The 21,358-nt window shown below is 39.6% G+C and overlaps 1 protein-coding gene and 1 long non-coding RNA gene across 2 annotated transcripts; one reads left to right on the plus strand and one right to left on the minus strand.

Moving 5' to 3' along the window:
• The first annotated feature begins 428 nt into the window (after positions 1-428).
• LOC110826516 (putative G protein-coupled receptor Mth-like 11) lies at positions 429-18,248 on the plus strand. Its single transcript, XM_022057221.2, has 6 exons — positions 429-621; positions 8,659-8,819; positions 9,846-11,146; positions 13,923-14,178; positions 14,499-14,790; positions 15,717-18,248. The coding sequence occupies exons 2-6, from the start codon at positions 8,725-8,727 to the stop codon at positions 15,873-15,875; spliced, it is 2,103 nt and encodes a 700-aa protein (XP_021912913.2). The 5' UTR covers positions 429-621; positions 8,659-8,724; the 3' UTR covers positions 15,876-18,248.
• Positions 1,283-21,310, minus strand: LOC147873840 (uncharacterized). The gene is made up of 3 exons (XR_015535040.1): positions 20,475-21,310; positions 10,174-10,307; positions 1,283-1,551 (listed from the first exon to the last, which is right to left on the minus strand). It is a non-coding gene; the product is annotated as an uncharacterized LOC147873840 (long non-coding RNA).
• Between the last annotated feature and the right edge of the window lie 48 nt (positions 21,311-21,358).

Raw genomic sequence — 21,358 nt, forward strand, 5'->3', positions numbered from 1 at the left:
CTTTGTGGCGAGTACTTACTTAATTCCACCACATTCTTCAGACGATAAATTTATTTTATTTGTACCAATATTTTACGACTGCATTAACTTGATCTACACAAATACGGAAATAAACGATTAATGGGGATGTACATCGAAGGAAGTGATCGTGTTACAAAGTTAATTACAGTTTCGTCGTATTCTACCAGAAACCGAGGAAGGTGACGAGAGTCTCAACATGTTTGATATCCCTACCAAATTCGAACCGAAAACCTTCCACATATCAATTGTAAGCAGGTGGGCTTCGCCTTCAGTGGAATGGCCCTGCTAACTATCCCCACCTTGGCGAGAACACAAATAATGTCTCAACCCGCGTTGCTCGTGCCTAGGAAGATTGTGATTTGATTCGTTTCTTAGAAAGTAATATGAAAGACGAGACCGCGTCGAGTCAGTCGTTCCACTGGAATGCACTAAATCAGTTGGTTTTGGTTTGTCAGCAACTCTCGTGTGTCAGCATGTGTTAACATTCAACCTTTAACAAATCGGCGCTGTTGCTCCTAGCTGCAGTCGACAGTCTGCGTTCATCTGTGATCGGTTACGGACGTCGATGTTCGAGTGCTGTTATCTACGGAAGTTATTCAGGTAAAGTCTCTATAATACATTAGCGGTACGAAACCTATTTATGACTAAAACTGTAACCAAGATCTATTACTTGAAGCTAATTATTATTCTCTGTTTTTAATCTTTCATCTTGGCGCTAACAAGCAATTGTTATGACTTTGGGCGAAAATGTAAGTCACGTAATTTAATATCAGGGTGTGTTTTAAAAAGTAACTGAACAGAAAAAATAATCGATCTGTATTACATATATTCACTGTTTGTATCACTTAGAGACAAACAGTCGAATTGAATGTAATGCACAAATATGAATGCGATATTACAGTTGAGGTATGAACAATTAGTTTATTTATTATTTTTTTTATCTCTCTCTTAGTTTTCTTAATCCCCTGTTTATGGTTTCCCCATGTTCTATCGCCCCTCCTTCATTAATTTATTCCAGTGTTCAAAGACATACTTCAGCATTTTCCTGAAGAAACTGAGAAAAAACACGTAAACCGCAGGGTAGCACACCTCTTCATCGTGAAACCCTCCTTTTGTGAATACATTCCGCTAGGAAACAATTTCATATTCATGAAACCACAAACATTTCAGATAAGATTTTAACGTGGAATTTTATCCTATTAAATAAAGACCTGCCCGAAAGGGAGTGCCTGAGTAAACTGTATAATGTTCCCATGTTTATTTGTTCTTGTATTGGATTCTTTCCGCCAATGACAACTGGTATGTATGCAGTCCTTTCGTCAGAACAATATAAATACGTCTTACAAAATCTGGGACCTATGAGTTACATAAACCTTGTTAGAAACTTATAAATATTCAGTAGTGTTCTTTTCTTAATTATCACACGTTCCTCTTAATGATCACTACGTTCCAGACACTTTTCGTACTTCAGTGGATGTTAATATGCGCTCACTCTTCTCAAGTTTGGTGAGAAATGGTTGATTCTGTTCACTGAAAATTTATAATTTAGTTATCATCAGTTCTTTCCACACATTATGGAACAAAAATCAAACAATTTAAACCGGAAATGATGTAAGCAAACAGATGACGTCATGATCCCAATCGTTTCGAAATTTACGTGTATTTCTTCACGTGCCAATGCAACACAAATAATACAGTGATAATGTTCATGTCAATACGACAGTTTCTTCTCATTGACAAATATTATTACTACGCTGAGTATGCTTCATAGAAATGATTATCGTATACATCATCTTCCGAATATTTCAGTATGTACACTTTGGTATCCATTTCCAATTGCTCCTGGTATGAGTTTCATAAGAAAATAGAAAAACGTAGTTGAAATATTCAAAACTTCGCAGTTTAAATGAGAAGTTATCGAATTAAACGTAAGAATTAAAGCATTTTCCGACAAAGCGACTCAAATATCCGACCTTTAAATTCTACGCTAACTACTTTGGTACAAATAAGTACGTATAGTCAGAACGAGGTAATCTTCGCATTCATCTTGCCACGAATTCCAGTCACACATCTCGGTAAAATTAGGTAAAATTGTTAATGTCTATCAATGTCCTTAATTAAATTACTCAGATATATAATCGCCTTGGCGGAGCAGATGAATGGAAGACATAATTGTGTTTAACGGACGGTAGAGAAAATCCACATGCTGACAAATACGAGAAGATTGCGAATGACCGGAATTATGATGCTTGGATGACTTCCGGTTTCGGAAATAGGGAATTTTTGAGTGCTAGGTGGTTGTTGCACAGAATGTGCATAGAATTAACGCTTATATAACTGTTCCCGTATTTTTATCTTACCGAAATTGTTGACATTTTATGTTGACATTATGTCTTTAGAGGCCATCTAAAAACTTCATAGTTACCAATTTCATAACAACATGGCTGACGCCCATATTTGTTACGTCACAACACCATTTGATGTAGGGTCTTAAAGTGATATATGGATATATGTTCCTTCTAGGGACAGTACATTAACAACTCTTTTTTCCGAAGGGAATTACACTCAACACTATTTGTGTAAGAGTCGAGCAATATAAAACTTTATGTACACAGACGTAGATATTTACTGTTCGTGGTAGACGCTGTCAACAAACGAAGTCGGAACGAAATCATTTGCGGCAAGGAGTGTTACCTTCATAGCCGTTAAGTGGGCTGAGAGTCCGAAGATGGTTGTAGCGCCGTGTAGTCTGGTAGATGTTTACCAACGTTTCAGAGGCTGTCTCGCCTTGGTGATGGACGCGACAAGGACGTCTGTAACGTCAGTAAACTTCTATCACACTACATGACGCAACAACCCAGAAGACAGCCATCTTAACAGTCATTACTGACACCACCACCAATACTAAATGCGATGAACAGTGTCACTAATTTCTGCTTTTAAGTTTCAAATATTATTATTATTACTAACTAATGTGATATTGAGAGTTATATTATTTTTGATTTGCATATTTAATGATATATAATCATTCTTTCATTCAAAACCTCCCCGCGCACTTGACAAGAGCCCTCAGCACATCAGCTTAAAGCCACAATTCTTTCTATTTTAAATTTGGTATGTATGGTCTCTAACTCAAAGGGAGGAACACAGATTGCAGGTGTTTGAGAATTGGGTGTTGAGGAGGATATTTGGGCCTAGGAGAGAAGACGATGGGGCGTGGAGAAAACTGCATAATGACGAGCTTAAAAATCTGTACTGCTCCCCCAGTATTGTCAGGGTGATTAAGTCGAGAAGAATGAGATTGGCGGGGAATGTAGCGCGCATGGATGGGACAAGAGGTGTGCACCGGGTATTGGTTGGGAAGCCTGAGGGGAAGAGACCGCTGGGGAGACCTAGACGTAGATGGGAGGATAATCTCAGGCGGGATCTATGGGAGATAGGAGTTGAAGGAGACTGGATTTTGTTGGTCCAGGACAGGGTCCGGTGGAGGGCTTTGGTTAATTCGGTGATGAACCTTCGGGTTTGGTAAGCCATCTAGTTAGTTAGTTAGTTAGTTATATATATAGGGAATAAACATGCATATAATTTATTAAAAAGTTGTTTCTGGGTCAACAAATAAAGATCCAATAATAGTAATAATATTCTGTGCCATATTTTGAATTCCAAACAATGATAAAACAAAATGACACAACTGGGATTCGATCATGTAACCAGCTGCTCAGTAGCCCATGAATTACATTGCATTACAGGTGGTAGCATACAGGAATAATGATGGCAAACACATGTGCTTAGGACTCTTATTGTGTTAGATTTTCTACCTTATTATCTGGAAAATCCATTGAGCATGCTGTGATGGTTAAAAGGGAAGTTTTTTTTATGAGAATAGCAACTACAGATTGGCGTATATTTAATCAGCGAGAGTTTTCAGAGTATTCTAGGCGATTTCCATTATTTCTACGTAAGATTTCTGCAAGGATTCAGGTGTTAAATTTTTTTTGGCGAAATTCTCTCTGCGTCAGTGGAACTGAGCAATTGTTTGTGAAATAATTGAACGTTTGCTGCATGTTGCTGGCCTTACAGAGGTTCATAATAATTTCACGAGCCTCTATTATATCTCTGAATAAAATTAATAAAATATCCAGTTATATCAAATGTGATAATTAATTATGCACCACGATGTAAACACTTAAGATTGTCAACTCACTTGAAACTATCTCATCATATACTATGCCAAGGTAATGCAGAGAGAGTCCATGTGGAAAATCTGTGCACTGCGACGTAGTTTGCACATTGTTTTCATACTGGTTTAATTTTTCATGCGTGATTTTTGTATTCGGATGTTCCCTAAGATATTTATTTTATCCCTCACTACAGAAACCCTCAAACAGAATATAACTTTGGCCTACCTTGATTTATAAGTAGGCATATGGAACTAAGTCATCACTCAGCTGGATATTTGGACGTAAAACTGTAAAATAGATGAAGAGACAGGAGGATGTAGGAGCTTCTTGGTTATCTTAGGGTGACATTGACGGTGATGGGATGAATTCATCAAACGGAGAAAAGACTTGTGAAGTTAAGGAGTACGTAGGGAGATGAATGATATTAAACGAATCATACATAAATAGGGCGTGAGTATGTAGGCCGGATTGAACTGATTCAGAATTGGGTTGGTATGTCGGACTTCTTTCAACACTTCGTGTATGGTTTATATAAAAAGGAGAAATATTTTGGGGCAACTGAGAAGCTGTAAATCTTCTGAGAAACTCGTGTACCGTGCTGCAAGTAATGTCTATTGGAAATACTGTCAACAACCTCAATGTTATCTTAGTAAGTCGTAGGCGGTTAGCTTCCAAACATCATGTTATTTACATTACTAGCTTGAAGGTTGCGATGTTTTTACACAGCAGTCTTTAGAGATCGCTCTAAGACTGCTAGAATGTGGCTGAGACATCACTTAAAGCGAACACTGTGCCCTGTATTGTCTCAAACAGCACAGAATGAAAAGATGACTTAATCTTTCATTTCGTAGATTTTGGGGGTTATCTAGTCCACTCTGAGCTTTGGCCTTTTTGGTGAAGAAAGTTTCTGTTAGGTTATTGAACTCTTTTCTATATCTGATGGTTTGTTGACTCATCGTAGATTCGGATGTCTCGAGAGGGATCTGAACCTACGATCTCAGTGTTCACACGGCCAAACATTTATAACAAAACAGTTCTGAGATTACGTAACTTGGTACTGTGTAACAAAATTAATTCAGTTCACGATGCATTTTAAATAATCCAATAAATATCTTAAAATATATGGTTTATATCCTTTAATAACTTTAAAGTAATTACCAGCATGTCTACATTATTATTTGGTTATACTGTTTATTAATTATGCCGAGAAAAATTTCTTCGCAATTTGTAGCATGCAGTTAATATTATAGTTTCACTGTAATGTCTTACGTTTTTTTAGATACATAAATTTCATTATCGTTAGTTAAATTTATGTCAACAGTGAACGATTCTGGAACACGCTTTAATTTCCAAAATTATCGTGGTTTTCTTAAATTCAGTCAATGGACCCTTCGCATCTTATACATTTCAACGGTGATCATTTTATATACTGATAATCTATTCATTTCTAAAGCAAATTATGAGACTGAAAAATTATTCAGTGTCTTAATTTCTGAAATATACATAAAGTGCTTTTACGCCTTTCTAGGGTTCAAAACTCTCTGGTGACTGTGACAGACCTGAATCAGTTTTAAATTCCGTTCAATATGAAAGAACTGACCACAGAGACGCTTGGTGTTAAGCGCCACTTACTGATTTTATGAAATTATAAAATATTTTCAATTTACGGATTTACAATGCACTCGTTGTTCCATGAATTCAAATTATTTTTTTTTTCTAGCTAGTCAATCATCTGTGCAGATAATGCAGGTAGCTGCTAGACGTATTCTGATGAAATCTTCTCCATGTCTACATCATTGGCATTCTATTTGATTTTAAATACATTCAGCCTCGTGTATTGTGATATATCGAATTGTTTTCGACCTATTAATAGATGGAGATAGTATTAATACGGAATACAGGCCTAAATGGGGTGAGCATACGAATTGGAATTCTATGGTTCAAAACAACTGAGTTGTTGGGGAGCTGTTGTTACCACGGTAATGGACATTCGGATTTATTGACCGACTGAGCTACTGTAAGCTTGATAAAGTCTTCTCGGGCTATCAGCCGTGTTAGATGTTGATTAATCGCCGACGTTTCGAGGACCATCTGTGCCCTTATTTTCAATGCTGTTGTTAACTGTGTCTCGTAGCGCGAACTGGTTTGTAGAGGACTCGTGCAGGTCTCCGAGCGGAGTTTGGTGGGGGAGTATGGAATGTATGGCGTTCCGGGGTTATTGGCTTCCTACTGCTGGAACCCTATGTTGCCGGAGTAAGTTGATTACCGGATCCCATTATCGCCCAAGCGTGAAGCCTCCTTCTGTGTTGAAGGTACTTGGGTTCTCGACAGCCTCTTTTATTTTGCGGTCCATATATCCTGTTATCTTCTCGAGGACCGTGGTGTTAACGAAATCGATGTTGTGCCCTGTCTCGAACCTATGTTCCGCCACCGCAGACTTCTCTGGCTGGACTAACCGTATGTGCCTTTTATGCTCCGTACATCTGGCTTGAAGAAACTAGTGAAGTGTTACGTATGGAGTGTCGCGCTGTATGGAGCAGAGACTTGGACACTCAGGAAGAAGGAACAGAAATACCTGGAGAGTTTCGAAATGTGGTGTTGGAGATGAATAGAGAAGATCAGGTGGACGGATCGAGTGACCAACGAAGAAGTATTGAGGAGAGTCAACGAGCAAAGAAGCATTCTGCAGGCGATTACACGAAGGAAAGCTAACTGGCTGGGACATATTATGAGAAGGAATGGGTTACTGAGTGATATCATCGAAGGCCAGGTTGAAGGAAAGCGAGGACTGGGAAGAAGATTGATACAGCTAACCGACGACCTTAAACAAGGAAAGAAGATGACGTTCCAGGAATTAAAACGAGAAGCCGAGAATAGGGACAACTGGAGAGCTTTTTTGGGCAGAGCAATGGACCTGTTGTAAGACAGAACACTTAATAAAAAAAAAATACATCTGGCTTAGATTCATCTGTCCGTCTCTCCGATGTAGACCTTCCCGCACCCACGTGGTATGTCCTCGATAGGTCTCGGCATTTGACTATTTATCTTCATTGAGAAGTGGATGGTCCTGATGTTATATTTTGCCAAGATTCTGCTAATTCTTTGGGAGATCGCTTGTTGGAACGGTATCATAGCTATGCCCACCGACTTCTCTTTATGTGCCTGGGGCTTGGACATTTAAACCAGTTCGCGTTACGAGTCACATTCAACAGCTTTGAAAATGAGGACAGAAATGGTCCTCGAAACGTCAGCGATTAATCAACATTTTTAACACTGCTGATAGCCCGAAAAGACTTTACCAATGAAAGCCACCGTGAAATCTTCACATCATGTACTACAAGCTTCTCAAGAAGAAATACTGTTCCATGGAGTTCTTTTTTTCTACTTAGTTATCGAATGTCATTCTTCAATCGCCTGAAGACAGACAGGATTTCCTGCGTTCTCATTTAGTCTTGATTATCTGCACTTACTTAAATTAAGTCAAGTATATTACAAGGAACAACAATAATAACAAAGAAAACAATAACAAATCAAAATGAAACTCATGAGGAAGTTAGGAGGAGATTAAATTCCGGAAATGCTTGCTACTTCTCAGTTCAAAATATTTTGTCTTCCCGTCTGATTTCTAAGAACCTGAAAATTAAAGTATACAAAAGAATAATATTGCCTGTTGTTTTGTATGGATGCGAAACATGGTCTCTCACTCAGAGGGAGGAACACAGATTGCAGGTGTTTGAGAACAGGGTGTTGAGGAGGATATTTGGGCCTAAGAGGGAAGACGATGGGGCATGGAGAAAACTGCATAATGATGAGCTTAAAAATTTCAAACTCCTCCCCCAATATTGTCAGGGTGATTAAGTCGAGAAGAATGAGATTGGCGGGACATGTAGCGCGCATGGATGGGACAAGAGGTGTGCACCGGGTGTTGGTTGGGAAGCCTGAGGGGAAGAGACCGCTGGGGAGACCTAGACGTAGATGGGAGGATAATGTTAGGCGGGATCTATGGGAGATAGGAGTCGAAGGAGACTGGATTTTGTTGGCCCAGGATAGGGTCCGGTGGAGGGCTTTGGTTAATTCGGTGATGAACCTTCGGGTTCCGTAAGCCATCTGGTTGGTTGGGTCCACTATTTGGGAAGCCTGAGGGGAAGAGACCTCTGGGGAGACCTAGACGTAGATGGGAGGATAATCTCAGGCGGGATCTATGGGAGATAGGAGTTGAAGGAGACTGGATTTTGTTGGCCCAGGACAGGGTCCGGTGGAGGGCTTTGGTTAGTTCGGTGATGAACCTTTGTGTTCCGTAAGTCATCTAGTTAGTTAGCTATATTAGAAGGGCTAGTGAATATCCGCTAGTATCTATAATAAGTTCTTTCGAAATATTCGATACAGGCGCATATAGTTTGTTATCTTCTGCGTAGGAAACACTCACTTATCGGCCAACGTTCTGCTTTTGTTGCAGGTGTGGGTTCCTCGCTTGCTGGCGAAAGAAACTTCCGGTGGAATTCATCACCTTCGTGTCAAGACAATGTTACTTATCATTTTGTTTTCCAGCATAAGTTCCTTCATCTGGTGTTCCAGCGCGTTGTATGCGCACAGTTACTTTGATGGCGTATCCGAAGGGTGAGCAATGATTCAGCTGTAGTTACATTAAATGTGATTCTCAAATATGAATTTTCTTCCTACGAAATTCATGAATTCGAATGTAGGACATTTAGAAAGTTAATTTTCAGTCCACAACAAAACGTTGAACAATAAAAATGTGCAAACTTTTCAGAAGCACCGTTTTCATTGGAATTTTACATCGTGTTTCTCAGCTATATATTCGTTTGTAAACCCATGTAATGGTGTGATTTGTGGATAGATTCAGTCCTACTAATGTTGGTAGCGTGGCTTGGAATGGAGCAAGGCAAGTTCACATGGATGCCGTCGTCAGCTTAAACATACTCAGCTGATATGGAAATACTTCCATGAAGCTACAGATTATTCCCCAGGCCTATACACAATTTATTTCTAACACTAAGTACTACAAAAATTTTACATTTATATTAAACATTACCTTCCTAATTCAGGCTAGTTCACTTTATCTCAATAACACTCTGGTTACTTAAATTTTGAAGATTTAATAATCTACCCGTACTATAATTGGAGTCATCGCCTTGCTTGACATCAACACATTCCTAAATTTTATCAAATTCAAATGCCTACTATACTTAATCCTATGTAACTTCAAATCTCTACATTCCTAATTTACCATGTGTTAACAATAATTAATTCACTACACCTACGTCATGTCATGTTTTGTCTAAGATGCCCAGTCTGAAATAGTTTATTTTACAGAATCGTTAAATAATTCGTGAATCAATACACCGCGTCATATTTATAATTATTATACAGGGTGATTCTAAAAGGACTTTAAAACTTTCAAAGTGTATAGAAATTTATTCAGAATGCTTACAGAATCGGTTGAGGTGTCATTTTGTATTAAACGAAAGCAAACCTATTTTTTCTCTTACAGAACTGTGGTTTAACTATTGAAACCACGGAAATAGCTTAAATATGACCCGATAAACAGAAACGAAATTATTTTTAAGGATGCCTGACCAGGTCACACTCGTTTGAAGCTAATTTCTTTTTCCCTCCTTCCAGGTGCTGGGAAAATATTTCCTGTAGAGGAAACTCCAGCGCTACGTTTTCAATGATCCGAAATTGTCAATGCGACGCTCAGTGCTCTACCTTCGGCGACTGCTGTCAAGATTCGCCACACTTCAGACCATCATCGTTGTCAGCCTGCGTTACGGCAGGAGACTGGAACACGGCGGATGACTACAAGGATAATTATTACATGATCACGTCCTGTCCCTCGTCGTGGATACACGAAGAGACGCGTCACAGATGCGAGAACTACATAGAAACAATACGACGTGAACCGATACTGGGACTTCCCGTTACCAGCAATGCTACAAATATAACGTACCTGAACTACCACTGCGCAAGATGCAATGGTGATCTTCATCTGAGCACCATGATACGATGGAAACTTGCAGTGACGTGCGATACAAATCTTTCTCTCCCGGTGCCAGATATCGATAGAGTCATTAAGGAGTCAACCTACGGAGAAGATTTTAAGTTCAGAGCAAAATTTTCAAATGCAAGCTACCATACTTGCAAACTTTATGTTTGGAGACCGTTTAACTTACTTAGGAGATGCCATCAGAAAGTCATTGTAACTTGTCCTCTCTCGTGGCAGAATGAAACATTTAGGAAACAATGTGAGACCTACACGTCATTGACTTTTCGACTAAGAAACAAACCATATCGAAACCCGCATTGTGCATCTTGCAACGGAGTTTCTAACAAACTCATGGGATGTGTGAAGGAAGGTTTAGAAGTTGAATATACCTTTCCAATATTATTTGATTTCTCAGACAGGTCTAGTGATGAGGTCGGTAAAAAAAGAATTTGCCCAAATCAGAACGAGGCGTATGATCCAACTGCAAAGAAATGTCGTCATATAATCTTATCAATTGCAGGACAGGAAGGTAATTATGAATTAGGCAATTGCTATGGAAACATCTCAGAGTGCGAAGTACTGAATTGTTCAAGGTTCGTTTTGACACCTGAAGAATATTTTCTAAATGACAATTTTACAGTGACGGATTTATTATCTAATAAATTATACAGCAATGGAGAATTTAAAATATTGGATGATAGTCGAATTGAATTGTGTGCCCAGTATCAGGTTACGGAAGAAAAGTTCTCTAGCATCGTCAGATACATCACACTTCTGGGGCTTGGGGTCTCCGTGGGGTTTCTTATTCTTCATCTCGTGGCCTTCGCCACAAATGCCGTGCACCGGAACATATCTGGGAAGAACCTGGCCTCTCTTTGCACGGCTCTGATTTTGGCGTATGGAAATTTCGTCATTGGTCAACTCGTACAAGTTGGAGGTAAGAAATTACGTACTTTGTTTCATTCACGCAAAAATGCTATACGGCATTCAGAGTAATTAGTGTTTCTTTCCATGTACTGTATTGCATACTTCTAATGTGTCGTTGTAACAGACCTATGTAATAACTAACAATTTACATCACTACGCCACATTAAAGCCACAGTGGTCTAGCGGTTAGAACGCTGGCCTCGTAATCATGGGGTCTTGGGTTCGAATTTATAACTTGTGTTGGGTAAGGCCGTGGTCTAGGCAACACGGAGCTTTCCTCCGTGGCATCCCAACAATTACTCCAATCACACACACACAGAAGAAGGCAATGGCAAACGACTTCTGGATCATCTGCCAAGAACGTATATGAACAGGTCCCAGTCCGAGAAAAGGATGGAAGGATCCAGTTCATATGGACCTGTCGTCAGACAGAACACTAAATAATAATAAGATGAGGTGGTCTAGCGGTTAGAACGCTGGCCTTGTAATTCTGGGGGGTCTCGGGTTCGATTCCCGGCGGTGCCCGAATTTATAACTTGTGTTGGGCAAGGCCGTGGTCTAGGCAACACGGAGTTTTCCTCCGGGGGCTTCCCCGGTTTCTCCGTGGCATCCCAACAATTACTCCATTCACACACAGAAGAAGGCAATGGCAAACCACTTCTGGATCATCTGCCAAGAACGTATATGAACAGGTCCCAGTCCGAGAAAAGGATGGAAGGATCCTGTTCATATGGACCTGTCGTCAGACAGAACACTAAATAATAATAAGATGAGGTGGTCTAGCGGTTAGAACGCTGGCCTTGTAATCCTGGGGTCTCGGGTTCGATTCCCGGCGGTGCCCGAATTTATAACTTTGTTTTGGGCAAGGCCGTGGTCTAGGCAACACGGAGTTTTCCTCCGTGGCATCCCAACAATTACTCCATTCACACACAGAAGAAGGCAATGGCAAACCACTTCTGTATCATCTGCCAAGAACGTATATGAACAGGTCCCAGTCCGAGAAAAGGATGGAAGGATCCTGTTCATATGGACCTATCGTCAGACAGAACACCAAATAAACAAATAATTTAGTGACTGTTTTATATCTTTCAGTATTTTAAATTATTGCCAGTAAAGGATACATAACGTTAGAACAGGCACGACCTCTTTTGATCTGATAGTAGTGCAGCACGTGACTTCCCAGGCCGCATACGTCACAGGGACTTTCCATTCGCAAAAATTTTCATGCGCAATCAATCTTCGAATCGTAAAACTAATCACGTGGCGGGAGCAATCTCACGCGAAAATACACAGAGACTAAATTCGGCCAAATACATTAAGTGTCTACTTCCTCAGTCGCAGAAGGCCCCGAGATGGCGGGGCTTGTTGCGTCCGACGCCCCCATGCCGCTGAAGGCAATGTGGGATGATCCAGAACGACCCTGGTCGGAATAGGTAGTCGGAAGCTCTGTAAATTATTGTTTCATCAGACACCTCTACAAGGTTAAAAATATAGACACACCAGAGGTCAATTACTCGTATATTCGTCGTCGTAGATCACACCGTGTTTAGGTTATAAGGTTCTGACGTCATGGTTTAGAAGTGACTGCCCACGGATGGATTCTTATCTACCATTAGTCACTAGAACATATTCTCGCCATTAAAGTAGAAATATAGTTCCAAAATCTATATATAACCTGCCCCAGATAAGATCATAGGCTGTAAAATAAATTCTGCTCTCTTCCCACTGCTTTTTAGACACGCGCCAGAAATGTGTAAATTATTATTATTATTCAGTGTTCTGTCTGACGACAGGTCCATATGAACAGGATCCTTCCATCCTTTTCTCGGACTGGGACCTGTTCATATACGTTCTTGGCAGATAATCCAGAAGTGGTTTGCCATTGCCTTCTTCTGTGTGTGAATGGAGTAATTGTTGGGATGCCACGGAGGAAAACTCCGTGTTGCCTAGACCACGGCCTTGCCCAACACAAGTTATAAATTCGGGCACCGCCGGGAATCGAACCGAGACCCCAGGATTACAAGGCCAGCGTTCTAACCGCTAGACCACCTCATCTTATTATTATTTAGTGTTCTGTCTGACAACAGGTCCATATGAACAGGATCCTTCCATCCTTTTCTCGGACTGGGACCTGTTCATATACGTTCTTGGCAGATGATCCAGAAGTGGTTTGCCATTGCCTTCTTCTGTGTGTGAATGGAGTAATTGTTGGGATGCCACGGAGGAAAACTCCGTGTTGCCTAGACCACGGCCTTGCCCAAAACAAAGTTATAAATTCCGGCACCGCCGGCAATCGAACCCGAGACCCCAGGATTACAAGGCCAGCGTTCTAACTGCTAGACCACCGTGGCTCTAGTCAATAAATAAAACAAATAAATGAAGATTGATACTGTGGAAAGCAATATAAATACCAATGTTCTCCACTCAGGAATAGGGGAGTATCGCATGCGCACGTCGTTTGCCTACCAGGTCGCCTACGTCACGGGCATTTTTCAAGATGTTTTCTTGTCACCGCATCCAGCTTGCAATATTTGGCATATGCACTATTATAGATTGACGCAAAGTGTATCTTGCAAGATGACGTCTTGTCCCGACGCAAAATACGCAGTTATTCCCTGTCATTTATTCAAACTTTGAAATATTTTATATGTTTCCACATTGTCGTTTGTCCCTTCATTAAAATGTGACATATTTTTCCCCAGGCAAAAGATGACATCTTGTCTCCAGACTCAATATGAGACGACTTCTTGTCCTTTGTTATGACTTGCGTTATTGTTTGTCCCCAGGCACAACCTGCAAGATGGTAGCAGTAGTTACGTACTACAGCTTCCTCTCATCATTCTCATGGCTGCTGGTGATGGCCTTTGACGTGTGGCGTACCTTACGACTCTCAACCGTGCACCTGCGCGTTGTGTCCACAGAGTCTCGGTGGTATATTTTCGCCAGTTACTGCGCACTTTGCTGGATCGTTCTGCCAGGAATTCTCGTTTCCACGGCCCTTTCTATGGAGTACTTTCAAGTCGACTCCGCTTTCTGGCCAGGGTTAGTACCGCCGTTGTGGATTGAGAGTCGAAGTAAAATAGAAATCCTTATCGCCACAGTGTGAGGTACAAATGTTCTAAAGATTATCTGCAAAATAATAATAAAATATTCTCGAAAAGGTGTTTGATGGGTTCACTAACATTTTCTGCAGGCCATGAAGTGGCTAGATAATGACTTGAGGCAAACCTCTTGAGGTAAACTTTGCCACATAACCTGTGTACAACGTGGGACACTAGAAATGGTACACCATCATTTCAAAAAAAAAAATCACATAAAATGATATAATATTAAACTTCATTAAATGAAATACTTTGTTATAGGTTTGGTGTTCAAAACTGCTGGTTTGGAAAACGTAAAGCGTTAATAGTCTTTTTCGCCATCCCGGTTGGCGTCATAATGGTGATGAATATTGCATTCTTCATATCCAGCACGCACATGATCTGCGCAACGACATTAGCGCAGTCTAACAAGAGTTCCAGCACTCACAGAGACTACAAACTCTTCGCACGCTTAGCTCTCCTCATGGGTCTCACCTGGATAATAGGGTTCATTGCTGACTACTTGAACTCCGAAGCAATTTGGTACATCTTCGTGGCTCTAAATGCTTTTCAGGTAAAAATTCAATTTCATTTCTCCAGTTTATTTAACATTCTTAACAAATACTCCAAAAAAGTCCCATTTGGAAGTCAATATGACCACCGTTAGCTTCGTGGGTCAGCTGACAGGGGCGAGCAACTGATCGAAGCTGCTGCCGTTCAATTTCTTGCCAGAAAGTTTGAAGTGTTTTTGGCATTTTGCTGTACACCACGTCCTTCAAGTAACCCCACGAGAAAATGGCGTTTGTGAGATGGAAGGGAGGGTTACTCAACAGATTCTCTGCGCATTATCCAAATTTCTGAATTATGGGAAAAGATATTGTGGTGCCATCTGTTAAGTGTACACAACACTAGGTTTCCCTAATAAGCAAAACACAAGATTGATAACAAGGTAAATATTCTATATTATAATGTGTAACTTTGTATCTTTTTGGAACAACTTGTATGTCATTCTAAGATCCTGGTGCAACAAGCCTGTTGAAGGCGATAATAATAAGAGACCAAGTTTCAGCCTGCTCTAGAAACAGGTGACTAAATAACTAACTAACTAGATGGCCTACGTAACCCGAAGGTTCATCACCGAATTAACCAAAGCCCTCCACCGGTCCCTGTCCTGGGCCAACAGAATCCAGTCTCCTTCAACTCCTATCTCCCATAGATCCCGCCTGACATTATCCTCCCATCTACGTCTAGGTCTCCCCAGTGGTATCTTCCCCTCAGGCTTTTGTCCTATCCATGCGCGCTACATGCTCCGCCCATCTCATTCTTCTCGACTTAATCACCCTCACAATACTGGGGGAGCAGTACAGATTTTTAAGCTCGTCATTATGCAGTTTTCTCCACGCCCCATCGTCTTCCCTCTTAGGCCCAAATATCCTCCTCAACATACAGGTGACTAAATAGACACGAAAAATCCATATTTATAAAAAAAATTCTTTTCAGGGATTCTTTATCTTCATAGCTTTCACCTGGACAAAGAAGGTGAGGAATCGATGGAGAATACAAGTTTCCAGAGACACTAAATCAAAGTATGCGGAAAAAGAAGTGACCTGCTGGACCTGGAGAAGTAGCAGGACAATAAATACGGAGACCTCCGACTAAAATATGGAACCCTGATGAAAAAGACATTCATTCCCATACCTGCACTCAAAGTCTTATGAGGTTGAAGATATGGCCTCGTATTGACTCGTAAATAGCTGCAGAACACAAAAATTTTCTTTGCACCAAGCGACAACAACAAAAGTTCTGTGAATCAATTATCAGTATCTGAACTAATGGTTAATTAGCAAAGGTCGATAAATATTTATACGCTTGTTATTTCTACATCAGTGTTTTATGGCAGTTTCTATAAGCCCCATGAGAGGGGCTTCGTGTGTTCATGGCGGCGGAAGATATGATAAAATTTGTCTTTACCAGTGGTTATTAACATGTTAGGCACAGGTAACCCTAAAACTTAACCACTAAATCAAAACTGCAGTTTTCCTTCCTGAATACCAGAGAAATGTACTTTAAACTTATTTAAATAAGAGGTTAGTTTTTCATAAAATGAAAACGAAGAAAACATGTTAAATTTTTCATGTGAATATCTCAGCGTAAATGTTTAACTGCTTTCGCCTGTGTACTTTCGAGATACAAAATTTTGTCACAGCTAATGCGTAAGTCAGTCCGTCATTAAAACTCATTTACGTTCTATTTCTCTGTCTTGGAGATTCTGGTAACCTCAGTCAGATTTTTAATATAGAATTTCTACATAAGGACAAATTAATAGTGACTAAAAATATACTAAATCCAGTATTTGAGACGAATTTTTATGTGAAGGCATTAGTTTAATTTAGAGACAGCCCTTCACGTGTAAGATACGGAAATGATTCAGCGTTTAATTGAAACACAAAATCGAGAAATACCAGATCAGGAAGGGGAAGGAGGGGGAGGAGATGAGATGCAGTTGAATAGATGAAGCTGTTCAGTTGTCCAGACTAAGGAATAAATGGAGAATGCAATTTAAGTAACAAGTGGTTATGCATAAATGGGGAAATAGCGTATAGATAAACAATAAATTACACAAATAAAGCTATGTGTAACAAAATCCATAGTTTTTCTTAAAATCAAAAATACCGCATAACTTTGGAACCCTCGTTCGTGCTTCATAACGAATGAATGTAATAACATTTATCAGAAGTATGAATTTAAGTCTACAGGAATGTAAGTTAATGACTACGTAGACACTTACTGCAAAAATTTCAGACAGTTATTGAACACCTCGTATTTCTATATATTTCGTCTACATGTCATAAACGGAACCTGTAACCAAGAGTGAGGAAAATGTCATAAGTTTAGAAACTTAAGTGGAAGCTTTCTTTTGTGTTACAATGATGTGCTATCATTAATATCATTGTCATAATACCGATTTTTTTCAGTTTAATATCCCACGCAAATATGAAATGATTTGATCTACTTTAAATTTAAGAACACTTTATTCCAGACGACGACATCTCGATGCGTTATTTCTTGTTAATGTCTTTAAGGGCAAAATAAATTGCCATTCCATTATGGACACTGTTGGTTTACGTGTGCCGGCGAGGAAAATAAGAGAATTTTCTACTTTTAGTGTGAGCAGTGCGCTAAGACATAGTCCTTCAGCCAGGTGCGTCATCGCTGCAAATGACGTATGTAAATTTTTGGACGTATTTAGCGTAAACATTGTCTCCCTTGAGCGATCGTTCTCAACAAGGGAAATGATCTAGATAGGTTGTCTTGATAGATGATCTAGCTTCGTTATCTGTTTGTTTTTGTATTTCTTTAACGTTTTACAATTATATTAGTGTTCCCTAGGTGGATTATTTGTTTTTATTTATATTTCTTCATTTATTTTGCTTTGTGTTAATATTGTTTCTATTTTGGGTTTGCCTGTACTTGGCAGTTATATTTAATACTGTACATGTATAAGTTTAGTTAATCTATATCTTTTTTTTATATCTTAATTGCGTAGACTGTAGACGGTAGACTGCGACAGTCTACCGTCTCTTAATATCGGACACACAACACATCAATTACAACCCGATATAAAACATCCAAGTACAACCTCCAAAATTAAAAGAAGAGACAAAAAACTAAAAATTAAACAAATCAAAATAACCAATATACGCAACGCAAAAATGTACAACAGTTTTTAAAATATATTAAAATTGATAGACCTGATGATGATGTGATACACATTGAAACATGTCGTCGATACATAAAATGTAACAAGATGCAGTATCTACTGAGAATGTTATAATTTTAAGTAATTTTAAACAACATTATTTTAAGTTTGTGTATAGACGGAAAATAAAATATTGTATTTAGTTAATCTGTTTGTGTAATTTTTTCATTATTATTTCATTATTATTGTATGTATTATCAGTGTTTGCCTGTTATTGGCTTCTTGCTGTTGGCAAACACGTAAATAAATTGATTGAATTGAATTGAATTGAATTGAATTGAATAATCATCATTTTCTTGTACCTGAGACATTTCGCCAGAGCTGTTGTCTGTTATTTTATTGTAGCAGCTGTGACAGAGGAAAGTGTCACTATCCCCCAAAGTTCGAATGCTTCTTGTGATAATTTGGTATGAACAGTTGCTGCCTCCATCATCATCGCCCTGATGATGGAGGCAGCAAGGGCCTCTGAAACGTTAGTTAACGTCTACCAGACTACACTGGGCAAGAGCCCAGAAGACAGCCATCTTCAGACTCACCGCCCCGAAATCCTCAAATCCTACATAAATTATCTTACAAATTTTACTATTTTATAAGAAGTGTGCAGCTGACAAATTCATTACTCCCCGAAATATGCCACGTTAACCCTCGAAAGGTAACTACCCCAGGTTGAGAACTAATGATCTGCATATAAGACACCACATCCAGGAAGGTTGGAGTGAGGGAGATTGTGGTGTATTGGTTGTTGGGTGTAGGTTCCCGCGAGAACTGAAGGTGCCAATGGGAATTTTGGCGAGCTGAGAGAACCGACGGTCGGGCTTCCAAATTCTGAGGCCTGGGAAACCTGCCTTCCCGAGTAGTGTAATTCCCAGAGCTCTACGAGCCCGGGGTACTACATGAAATCTACTTTATGTACTCGGGTGAATAGTAAGGACAACTATACGGACCTAAGCTAACTATAACCAGTGCCGAGAGTCGGTAACGATGACTGATCTGGAGCGGTAGTAACTAGAAAAGTAGGGATCAGGAGATGTATAGTAACAAGAATGAGGTTAGGTGTGGACAGTTCCGTGTTCCGCGTTATCATATATACCGAAGAGCAGATGTGTGTTACAAAAATATACATACGTAGTCAAGGCGATGAACTCTGTAACCTACTTGAACAGGGAATGAACAATCAAATTGACCGTGCAGGAAGAAGTGCTCCCAGTCCACAATCATCTCTTAAGACGGAGAAAATTTCAGTGAGCAAAATAGTAAATGTTTTTATGTGTGTTCAGACCGGGCGTAAGAGTCAGGGAACAAGTTTGGAAAGGATCGCGGTGGCTTAGCAGAGCCAGAGGCAATGGGTTAAGTAAGCCGGAGCCTGATACGCTACTGGACTCTTCACAAGACACGTCAGTGCGTAACAGCGGTCGATGTGGTGGGGTCCACGATGCAGGCCTGTCTGTGGCTAAGAGCAGTGGAATCGAAAAATTTTACTACAAATCACTGCAGAAGCCCGGCTTCAATTTGGTGCGAAATATATCTTGTCACGTCGAAATCACGAAAGTAAGATCGAAGTTTAATAATCCCTTTACAGGGAAATGGTAAATATGCCATTTATTTTAATAGTCAATAACTCGCGATGTTACATACGCAAACGTCTACTATACTTATTATTATTATTTAGTGTTCTGTCTGACGACAGGTCCATATGAACAGGATCCTTCCATCCTTTTCTCGGACTGGGACCTGTTCATATACGTTCTTGGCAGATGATCCAGAAGTGGTTTGCCATTGTCTTCTTCTGTGTGTGAATGGAGTAATTGTTGGGATGCCACGGAGAAACCGGGGAAGCCCCCGGAGGAAAACTCCTTGTTGCCTAGACCACGGCCTTGCCCAACACAAGTTATAAAGTCGGGCACCGCTCTTGCAATTGCTCTCAGAATAAACAACATAACTTTCACTCGACCTATCTAACATACTGTGCTGTAGTTCCTGATTCCTCAGAGGTAGGAGCTGAATTATTATGTAGCCATACTATTTGTACGAGAGTAAAATATTTTACCAAGATCATCCAAAAATTGAGGTAATCAATGAATCCTGCTTTGATAGAATACACAAACTGAATTATTACAGCCTACATCTGTATTAATTACTCATGCAAAATTGTCTATTCATCTGCTTCTTTAAAATATTCTGCGGTTACGTTAAGATTAAGGAGTTAAACTCATATTAATTTAGTAAAAAGAAAATGAAAACAGATGTGTTCTACTTGCGGAATCGTGTGAAAAAAAACAAATATTCCGAGCATAATATAAATAAAAACAAACATTAAAGTATCTTGCCTTAAAATTTTCTTTATATTTGGATGGCAGCGTTACTCAAATAGAATCGCGATTATTTATTCATAGTGATCTTTGTTTTTGCAGTTGAAGTCTACACTATTATCACTGTACATTAACATTTATGTTATCAGTAATAAAACTAGAACGCGTAAATAATATTTTAATAATTACCTTCACATCCCCTGTCCATCCTACATCGTCTGGTCATCGTCCATGTTGGTAACCTTTTTATGTTTTAACTCAGTGGAATGTTCAGCGTTGATTCCGGCCATGTTCAGTTCGCTCCGCTGCTCGTCAAGAACGGCAAAGTCTGACCTACGATCCACCGTCATGCAACTGACACAGGAAGGCAAGACTTTGGCAACTGGATCGACGGCATTTAAAACTCTTACCAGAGTTCCAAACAGTTAAACTGGTCTGCATGGGTGTAATCTCTCCGAACAGGGGTTGAATGAGAGACCGGCACTGTAGTGGACCTTCAATGTATGAAACGACAGATTCAGGTTCTGTATCGTAGCTTTTATAATTGAAGTTGAGCTCAAGACGTTCTTGTGAAGACGGATTCATCTGTCGTTCTCCGTAATTACAAACGATGACCACTTGTAATGAAAGCAAACGGATTGACCTATTTTGCCCTTTTTAAAACAACCAGGAAAAGGAGATCATGCTTTTGTATGCTCAATGAATACAAAGTAGCCGTCGGAATAAGATCCCGTGGTGCGTACATGCAGTGCGTCGTATTAAGATATAATGAATGTCGACTGCCAAAGGGTCACGTATCACAACAGAGCGTAATATTAATTTCTGTAAGTCAAGTACTCAGGCGAAGCGATGTAGATGTCAAATCAGAAAATTCCTTTAAAGTCTCTTGGCATATGTAAGGCGGTGTTTAAATTAATTTAACATGCTTCATAAGTTGATATAATTGCGTCATATTATGAATTAAAATTTAATTATTCGTGTTTTTTCCGTCTAATCACAATTGTATATAGATAAAATTATATATAAGATATTAAAATATCATTTACATATTTGGTACAATTTTTTACTACATG

The sequence above is a fragment of the Zootermopsis nevadensis genome, unplaced genomic scaffold (genome assembly GCF_977971745.1).
Source record: "Zootermopsis nevadensis isolate Lab colony 2312 unplaced genomic scaffold, Znev_1.0 Znev_ptg000013l, whole genome shotgun sequence".
In the NCBI taxonomy this organism is placed as follows: Eukaryota; Metazoa; Arthropoda; class Insecta; order Blattodea; family Termopsidae; genus Zootermopsis; species Zootermopsis nevadensis.